This window comes from Phoenix dactylifera, chromosome 2 (assembly GCF_051530095.1).
Source record: "Phoenix dactylifera cultivar Ajwa chromosome 2, Ajwa_hap1_PhDact_Kaust_v1.1, whole genome shotgun sequence".
Taxonomy (NCBI): domain Eukaryota; kingdom Viridiplantae; phylum Streptophyta; class Magnoliopsida; order Arecales; family Arecaceae; genus Phoenix; species Phoenix dactylifera.
This window is the reverse complement of record NC_143191.1, coordinates 28,404,742-28,414,741: the sequence shown is the minus strand read 5'-3', so window position 1 is coordinate 28,414,741 and position 10,000 is coordinate 28,404,742. Positions and strand designations below refer to the sequence as shown.

General features: G+C 40.1%; 1 protein-coding gene across 4 annotated transcripts; it reads left to right on the top strand.

The window, feature by feature from the left end:
• Nucleotides 1–1,600: 1,600 nt before the first annotated feature.
• Nucleotides 1,601–8,250, top strand: LOC103697187 (beta-glucosidase 12-like). 4 transcript variants are annotated; one of them, XM_088715781.1, is made up of 14 exons: nucleotides 1,601–1,708; nucleotides 2,138–2,345; nucleotides 2,434–2,503; nucleotides 2,885–2,943; nucleotides 3,058–3,133; nucleotides 3,874–3,951; nucleotides 4,042–4,129; nucleotides 5,277–5,532; nucleotides 6,376–6,491; nucleotides 6,589–6,806; nucleotides 6,912–6,943; nucleotides 7,224–7,326; nucleotides 7,467–7,575; nucleotides 7,738–8,250. In XM_088715781.1, the coding sequence occupies exons 2-14, from the start codon at nucleotides 2,217–2,219 to the stop codon at nucleotides 7,943–7,945; spliced, it is 1,542 nt and encodes a 513-aa protein (XP_088571907.1). In that variant the 5' UTR covers nucleotides 1,601–1,708; nucleotides 2,138–2,216; the 3' UTR covers nucleotides 7,946–8,250. The 4 variants fall into 4 exon arrangements, with proteins under 4 accessions (XP_088571907.1, XP_038972079.2, XP_088571909.1 ...); XM_039116151.2 differs by having other exon boundaries at nucleotides 1,692–1,873; nucleotides 2,032–2,345; XM_088715783.1 differs by lacking the exon at nucleotides 1,601–1,708 and having other exon boundaries at nucleotides 1,753–2,345; nucleotides 7,691–8,250.
• The last annotated feature ends 1,750 nt before the right edge of the window (nucleotides 8,251–10,000 follow it).

Sequence of the window (10,000 nt, the reverse complement as noted above, 5' to 3'; positions counted from 1 at the left end):
CCTATGAGCCGAGAGCGGAAGAGCCCGAGCACTTGGATGAGCTCGAGAGCGGAAGAGCCCGAGCACTTGGATGAGCTCGCATAAGCTCGGCCTGGGTGAGCTCGATCTTGCTGACGGATTTGGGTGCTATAATTGCATTTGTGAGGTGGTCCATTTTTCCACCAACAACTTATATATCGAAAAATTATTCTGAGGTTCCTCTTTAACACATTAAATTATTTTTCATTTTTATTATGAAAATATGTTAGTTTTTAGCAACAAATATTTTTTCATACTGCCTCCTACATTCCTTCTCTTGTTCTCCCAAGATATTTTGTCGATCATCAGGATCATTTTTTACTATAATTCTACTAGTATGCTAAGTTCAATGATTAAAATTTAATTACTTATTGGAGTTACAACCTATGTCCTTGAGATTCGTTTTGATGTTCTTGTTGATTGTCTCCTCTAGTTTAATGGTTGATTTTTTATATTTTTAATATAGGACCTTTCTTTTGCTTATTTCGATATTGACGGGCATGGAGTCTGCAAATGTTTTACGACCATTTTATAGAGAATGATGGTACTGATCTTTTAAGTATCATGCAGCGTTTTTGTTTTTGGTTTCAATGGGACATGGTGTGCTAGATTTTATCTGGCAACTTTTGAGATGGATGAAGAGAACTGATGCTACAATCTCGATCTCACTCGTTTTTGTTTTGAGTTGTTTGTATGTCACTTTTTGTGCGGTGAAATCTCTTGCAGGGATTTCTAAGATGGCTATTAGGGAAGAGAAACAGAAGTTCAGTCTTGGAAGGAATTTCTGCTGCAGGTATCTCTTGGATGCATAGAGGCTACGGGTCATCTCATAATTCTCACAGGATTTTTTTGGCTACATAACGCGTGCTCAATCAAGATGATGATTTTTTTAGATATATTTTTATTTTTTCTTTGGCACGCCGACGGCACGTTGCTTTTTTAGTTCATTATTGGAGTAGCGCATTGCCTCGTGGATCCGCTCCAGATGGGCGAGGAGGAGTAGCGTAATCCGAAAGCCAGTATCGAGTCCCGTGAAACGTACCAACTCCGGAGCACTTATTAAATCAATGACGTATCTTCCCCACCTTACCCTTCAAAAAATTTTATAAAAAAATCAATGACGGTTCCCATTAATATAATAATATCACAGCTCTGTGCATGATTGATGCACCTAAAAAAAAAAAGAGGACATACCTCATCACTCCCAGATCCGAGCATGGTTGATGGGCCAGAAAGGGGCAAAAAAAAAACAAGGACAGGCCTCATCAATCCATGATGGGACATCAATAGGAACGTGTTGCTGTGCAAGGCAAGCGCGGAGTTGTTGGCATCTTTATCATCGAGAAACATTTGGGACCACCGATTTATCTTTCTTCCTGTTTGAAAAATGAAAAGAGGTGATAAATTTAGTCGAATAATATATAACTAAAGAAAGCATCTCACAATCATGCATAAATTGATATCCCTTCCTTAAGCAATACCCATAAATTGATGCTCGCAATTAAAAAATATATAATGCAGCATTAAATAAAAGATATTAGGGGAGCAATTATTTAAATAGGAACCTATATAATTTTTACATAGGACATGACCTTGTCCTCGTAGGATTTTGGTAATTATTTAAATAGTTTGAAATTAATTAGTTAGTTGTGACTCAAAGCAGCAGCACCAGTGAATAGGAAAGAACCAGGTAAAGCGTTCTGAAAGAACTCACAAGCATGAACAAGAAATCCTATGATAGGCGAACGGAAAGGGATCACCTGGGAAACAGCTTCCTTTTTTTCTCTGCAGACATTTTACATGGCAAAAGTGGAAGCTGTGCCCAGGTGATCTTCTTCGGCGCACATTTCAGAAGGTTTTTGTTCTACAAGCAGACCTTCTGTTATTACTATCTTTATTCTTTTGACTTCTCTGAAAAAAAACAAAAAAAAAGGTCGGTAATAAAAACTGATAAAATTGTTTTGGTAGTAACCGGTGATTTTTTTTTTTTTGTTTTGCGTAAATCTTGGGTAGCAACCTCTTGGGGTCAAGCAAACTCCTTTCCATAATTCTCCACCTGCAACAAACGTCGAAGGGTGCCCACCTACGAACCCTTGACAAGACTTTAAATATTGTTCAGGGAGAGAATGGAGTATCTTAAGGGGGATCAAAAATTATCCTTGTATAGACTCTGAGGGCCTTCAGATTTTATTCCCACCATGGCTCTGGGATTTGGTATCCTTCCTCTCCTCCTCCTCGTGGCTATATTGAAGAATGCTGCTGCGTCGCTCGACCGGAGTAGTTTCCCGGCTGGTTTCATTTTTGGGACGTCCTCCTCGGCTTACCAGGTTATCTTCGATTTTAAAATTAATGAATCTAAGGGGAAAAAAAAAATCTAGAAGGATTTGTTTGATGTCGTGGTAGCTTCCATTTTAGTACGAAGGTGGAGCTAGAGATGGTGGCAGGGGGCCTAGCATATGGGATGCCTTCACCCACAAGCACCCAGGTTTCTCTCTCTCTCTCTCTCTCTCGCAAATTACCAAGAAATAAATTTCTAATAGATTGATGAGAAACCAATTTCTTTTTTAGCTGTTTAGACTAACGCCTAAGTAGTTCAACGTTTGATGTGCGGATAATTTAACAATATATGCAAACGGGTAGAAGAAACATAGCTTATAGATTCAAAAGCCTTGCTCCACTGCTTGTTTTCTAACTTGGACTTGTATAACTAATTATGGTGCGGCTGAGGCAACTACTGTCCGCCACATATATGCACCAACCTTTTCAAAAGAAAAAATGCAGTGAGTTTTCTTTGAAAGTTGTAAAATTGAAAGAAATGAATAAAAATGGAAGAAATGATCTAATGGCTTCATACACAATTTTACAGAGAAGATTCTGGACCGAAGCAACGGTGATGTAGCAGTGGATTCTTTTCATCGTTACAAGGTAGCTCCCCGCATCCTCTTTCCATTTTATCATTTTTCTCTCTAACATTTTCTCCTATTCAGGCTTGGTCTTTAATCATTTTACTTTAAAAGCTTCTGACAAAGTTAAACACAGGAAGATGTAGACATTATGAGGGACATCGGCATGGACGCTTACAGGTTTTCCATCTCATGGTCAAGAATCCTACCTAGTAAGTTAAACCTCTTACTCAAATGTATTTGGGGAAAAAATCTCTTAGGATTTGTCCAACTTGAGAATAAACATGTTTGATGCCTAATAATTTCCTTTTCCAGCGACAAATACATAGTAAGTGCAATGAAAGTTGTACAGGTCTTATGGTTTCTTCTGCGAGGATTCGTGCTGATTAAACATACTGGTTATCTGCTGGATAGATTTTGGGTACTTATACATGATCAAAAAATTTAAATAATACTTTTTGGCTAGCCTTTTTGAGTAAGGTCATGAGTTGTTACAAAATGGTATCATAGTAGATCCGACCTATAACCTATGTGGACTAGGAAACACTGCAGTACGAATTTATTGGAGTTGACTATGAGCCGATCATGGTGCTTGTAATTAGATTTAAATAGATTTGAACCCTTAGGTTGACGAGGATATCAGGGTTTAAACGAAAGGAGTATGTGAGGATCTATGGGGACGTGCGTAGATCTTGGATATTTATATAGGACCAAAGAATTCAAATAATACCTTTCGGCTAGTCTTTTTGAGTGAAGTCCTAGGTTGCTACAGTATAGGACTTGGACATGCAATACGAGAGGGCTTTCGCTTGTTCTACCTCCAAAAAATTATTAATAAAATGATTGGGAGGGACTGGTCGCATACCTTTTCTCTAAAGAAAAGAAACTCCTTTGATTATTTTCCCTCAAATAAACTCCTTTATTCATGGCTAATATTATCGTCTAACGGCAGATGGCAGCCTAAGTGGAGGAATCGACCGAGAAGGTATCGTGTACTACAGGAAGCTTATCAATGAGCTCATATCCAATGGTATTGGTTCAACCATCTCCATTTCTTGCCTTTGATTATTAGGCCATTTCCTTGTCAACCTTATTATTCTACAGTTGAAAATTTGGGCAGGTGTGCAACCATTCGTGACCCTCCTCCATTTTGACCCTCCCCAAGCCTTGGAAGAGAAATATGGAGGTTTCTTGAGCCATCATATCGTGTGAGTTGTTAATTATAAGCCTCACTCGTAGCGTTCATACACAGGGCTGCTACCGTGCTGCCGTTGCTGTCCAAATCTTGCATCTTTTTTGACTTTAGGATTTGCTCTGCCCAAGCTTAGCTCGAGACAGTGGAAGAAAGACCTATAAAGATTTATAGTATGGTACCATATTTTACTGTGATATAGTCATTAAAACAAATCGAATTCAACGAAATAAAATTTAGGCCCCCCCATTCTTGATAGCAAAACCAAGAGAGCATTGCAAAAAACTTAGAAGCTATGCACTAGTATCTTGAGATGTGCTACGAAGTGTCACCTTCTAATGTGTCCTACCTATTTTCTTTAAGGAAATTGAACACATACAGACGTCCTTTGCTTGACTACTATTTGATGGTTATTCCTTACAAAGTTCGTTACTTTACTTTAGTCCTTTACCAAATACCATATTAATTTGTGCTGGTTCTAGTCTGGACCATTCAAAATTTTGGATTTCTCATTCGAAGCCCGGCTCTTTGTATCCTTTTTATATAAAATGATTCCTGACCCGGCTAACCTTCCTTCCAAGCTGAATGAAAATTTAGGACCGGAAAACTTACCTGGGCATATTTATGAAACGGCCCATTTCATTTTCATATTTTGATATTTGGGCCATTTTTTAAAATTTATTCCGCAAGAATAACTTCATTTTGATAATTTTGAATATTATCATTTTCCCTCTGTCCTCTATCAGTTTGGTATTAGAGCATGCTATGTTCCTACCTGTCGAGCTTGTCCTGAGTCGGTATGTGCAGAGAATATGAGCATCCGACTCTACTTAAGAATACAATCAATTTTATCTTCCTATGAAAAGGACAAAAGCCTTCAAAAATTTTGAAATTGCATCATGTCCTTATCCCCAGAGATAAATGGCTTATACTTGAGGTCAGTCCATAAGCTAGCAAGCCATCATAATTTAGTTTGTTTTCCCCCCCTCAAAAAGAAGGATGTTGGGAGCAAAGACTAATTCGGAAAATGAAATATATATTCTTGCACCAATGTTGGGCAGCCATGTCCTGGTTTGTAGACCAAATCTCCATGCTTCAAGGAGAGATCTTGACCCTTCTTTTTTTCCTTTTGTTTTTTGGCCTCTATTGTGACAATTATGCAGGCAGGATTTCAAGGTCTATGCTGAGATTTGCTTCAGGGAATTTGGCAATCAAGTGAAGAATTGGATCACGGTCAATGAACCGTGGGGATTCTGCACTAGTGGGTACGTAAAAGGCACGTATGCACCGGGCCGGTGTTCCCCATCGAAGAAGAGAAAGTGTGACATGGGGGATTCGGGAACGGAGCCATACATGGCCTGCCATCACATGCTACTGGCTCACGCCGCTGCGGTACGGCTATACAAAGACAAGTATCAGGTGACAACTCGGGGCCCATGATCGCCACTTTGGTTTTGATGTTATTTTTATAACTCAACATAGCCCAGTACATTGGGTTATGTTTTCACAAAAAAAGAAGAGACCAATATAAATATCCTAATGGCCTTAGCACTAAGATTTTCATTTTGTGAGTTGGGTGTTATCTCCAAAGTGATCTCTCTCTACCTAAGAACCAGAAATTCTAGGTTAAAGTCTTGGATTATCCAACTCTCGGTACTTTGCCTATGTAATTATAGTACAGATGAATCTTCCTCTCTTTTCTCTCAAAGAAATATTTATTTTTTTTCAAAAATATTAAGTTTTTCATTTTGTACACGATTTTAATTAGGATGCTAAACATGGCTTCATAATTGTTATGCGAATTTCTGATTAGGATTTTCATCTTAGTGAAGATATGGGTTAATATTAGTATTCTACCAATTGATATGATACTTTCAAACTCTTGATCTTTAATACTATTATTTCTTTTTTTGAGAAAAAAAACGGTATTGTATCCCATTTCAAGATATCATAAGATAATCTGATATATTAAGACATGATATGATATGATATGATTATAGCCAATATTTTTGATCTCTTCTTTCAGTGCACTACATATGTTTTTCTAATATGTAATGGTCAAAATCAACTTCATTATAAAATATTTTGGCTGAGATCTTAGATTATCTTGATTTTGGGTTCATTTTGAAACGGACACGTTGCAGTACTCTTTTGATATCAGTCACTAGCTACGATGAGTAGTAACTCCGATTTGAGATTTCAACAAGCTTCCTTCTGATAATAATTAGATAGAGCGCAATTACATGTATTGCCTTGACGCAGGCTACGCAGAATGGCAAAATAGGTATAATATTGATCTCCCAATGGTTTGTCCCTCTCTCTGATTCGGAGCCCGACAAGGATGCAGCCAACAGGGCCTTAGATTTCATGCTTGGATGGTGAGTCATTGACAAATCCTACACAAGTAATCTGCTTAAGAGGGCATGTGAATCGTTACGGCTTTACCGCTAGATATATTTTCTGAAACTCCTATAGGTTCATGGACCCCTTGACTCGAGGAGATTATCCATTGAGTATGAGGACATTGGTTGGAAACCGTTTGCCCAAATTTACCAAACAGCAGTCGAGAATGCTTAATGGATCATTTGATTTTATTGGAGTTAATTACTACACCGCACGATATGTTTCTGAACTTCCTGTGTCCGAGAATATTAGCGCAAGCTATGATACTGATATGCAGGCTCAAGCGACAGGTAAACAAATATAACCTTCACTGTCATTTTTTCAGTCGCTCAACAAGCTATTGCATTCTGTCTCTGATTAAAAATCTTCGTACCCGTGTGATTCGTTTGCGATAGAGATGCGTAATGGAATTCAAATAGGTCCCAAGGTAAGAATCCTTCTTTGAGAACTTCCCCATATGTCATAACTATTTATGTGCTCATTATGTTTTTGCATGCATGTTCGCAGTATGCATTACAGCTCCATGCATATAATACATATAATGAATGACCTGAGTTGCGTTGACATGTCTTGTTACGGAGGCCTGATTGCATGCCTTTTATCATTTCAAAAATTTCTGCATATGGGGCTGCCAAGTTGTCTGCATGTACGTAATACGATGACCACTTGGGTTTACTTAGTGATTTAAGATAGAAGATGCATCACAGGCTGCTTCGGACTGGCTATACATCTACCCGCGAGGAATAGGAGATCTCTTACTCCATTTAAAGACCAAATACGACAACCCAATTATCTACATCACGGAGAATGGTAAGATGGTCCTTTAAGGTTCAGCTATTTTCAACAGTTTGCACGCAGAACTGCAAGATTTATCACTGATCTACGTACAGATGTAGCATCTTGGTAGATAGGAATTGTCTCGCATTGAACACGGTTCCCATGTTTTGTAGGTGTAGATGAGTTCAACAACAAGAGCGTATCGCTTGAAGAAGCCTTGAAGGATGACGCCAGAATAAACTTCCATAGGGAGCATCTTCTAAATGTTCAAAGAGCCATCAGGTCTGTCAATCCCTGCATACATGGAATGTTATCGTAGGGAATCTCAAAAAACCTACATAAATGATTAGGATGAGATATGAGTGGGCATGGCTATGGCTGTGGCCATGAGCCACAGATATAACTCGTTCTATTCTTCACGACTATGATTTCTTTTCTCGACAGGAAAGGAGCAAATGTGAGAGGATACTTTGCTTGGTCATTGTTAGATAACTTTGAATGGGCGGATGGCTACACGGTGAGGTTTGGTATTGTTTTCGTGGATTTTGAAAATGATATTAAGAGATACCTCAAAAGCTCTGCTCAATGGTTCAGCAAATTCCTCAAAGGAAAGATCCATCAGAGTGTAAAAATGTATTCGCTTGTGATGTAGTCGGTAATACTTTGTTATGGGGAATTATTATAATATAAACATCATAGTAATAGATGCTTATTATATATAGTAGGCCTTTGCTTATTTTAACGATAGAAGCATAGACTTCATACTATGGAAGCTGAACGAGCTGCCTCTTTAGGTTTGTATTATCTATTTCTTGTGACACCAACAGTTGTTTGAGGTCACTGTACAAGTCATTATGGTTCTCTTCTTTTTCTATGTAAGACGAACTACTGTTTTTTTTTTTTTTTCTGTGAATGGGAAGAAGTAATAGGAGGCTACAGTATAATTTATGTTCTTTATAACATTTTGCTATGAGAAGAATGATTTTCTTTTTTTTATAACTAAAATGAATGATTTATACAAATCTAGTATGGATACATCTAAAAAGTCAAAAGATAACAAATTTCAGAGCGCTCTAGGCAGCTTCCTCTCTTCGACCCAAAAGGCATCTTCGGAGTGGTTGGCCACATACGAGGCCACCTAGTCTGTAGCCCCGTTAGCTTCTATGTAGACGTGCTTAGCCTGGAAGGTCACCTCACTACAGACCATAGCCCGGATGTCTCGAAACAACAAGGGGCAACACCCATCCATACCGTCGATACCTCTCTGGATTCAGCTAATAACTGTAACCGAATCACCCTCAAGCAGTACCACTCTAACCCGCAATACCCGTCGAGCATAGCCCAGTTGGGCCCACATCGCCCTGGGCTTAGCATCTGGGATTGAGGTGTTGAAGATCTGGCAACCTTTAGCCACAACCACCCTAGAATCCGGGCATCTGATAACAAAGCTCACACCTCCCCTCCTGTCGCAATCTAGCACGCACCAATCGAAATTGACCTTGAGAAAACTCGGAGGTGTGGGCTCCCAGGTGAAGAACACTAATCGAAAAGCTACATGAGCAGAAGTAGAGTTCTAAGTGTCCCGAGCTATCAAAGGCCCATCCACCAGATCCGCATAAATAATCTCTGTCGTCTGAACCTAGGCCCGCTTCACAACAAACCTCGGAGAATGATAGCTCTCACCCAAGGTCCAGGCATTCTTGGCCAGCCAGATTTGATAAGCAATATAAGTCACACCAACGGCCACCAACCGAGTCTGTGGGGCGACAACCCACAGTCTGAGCATATGCAGGAAAGAAATCGAGTGGCACCACATATCTTGCGGGATCGCAACTAGCCTCTAGACTCTCCCAACACGCTCGCACTGGAATAGAGCGTGGTCCACAGACTCATCCACCTGGCACTCCGGGCACTAGGGGTGGATGTCTAGTCGCCCCCCCCCCTAAACAACACCCATCTCATTAGGAGCCAGTCCCAGGACACCTTCCAGAGAAATAAAGCCACCCTCAGATGGAGATCGAATCATCAGATCCAGGCATAGTCCAACCCTGGGCTTTGCTCACTCTAGAGGATGCTATAGATGTCACCCACTCTCACCCTAGGTCTATAGGATTTTCCCATACCCTTACATTTGGACTGGCACACCCTAGGATAGGAAGTGACTGGACTCTTTCTGCAAGTTGATCCCTAAACAATTGACTAAGCTGGATGGTATCCTACCCAACCCCCTTCGAGCGAAGAAGATCACAAACTCGTAGTCCATCCACAGCCTCGATGTTAACCATAGTTGGCCAAAGTCTCACCGGGAGTGAGTCCACCCAAGGATCCTCCACCACATCTACACTTCGCCTATCACCAATTAGCTACCTAAAGTTGGCCATGACCATAAGCACATACCTGCAGATCTCTTGTCAAATAGAAGATTACCTCCGACTACCCTAAGTTGCCTCACCAGCCCTTGCAGGGTTGTATCAGGCTGTCATCATTTGAGTCCAAAAACACTGCAGCTCCAGGACAAATCTTACTGCATGCCGAGCAATCAAAGCCTTTCTTCTCACTAGAAAAGACTGCATCCCCAGCCCTCCCTCGCGGGTCGGCTGGCATATCGTCTTCCAAGCCCATAAATGCACACTATGGCCACCACCATGGGATGCCCAAAGAAAACTCCAAAGTAGCCGCTCAATCCTCATCTGTACAGTCTTTGAAA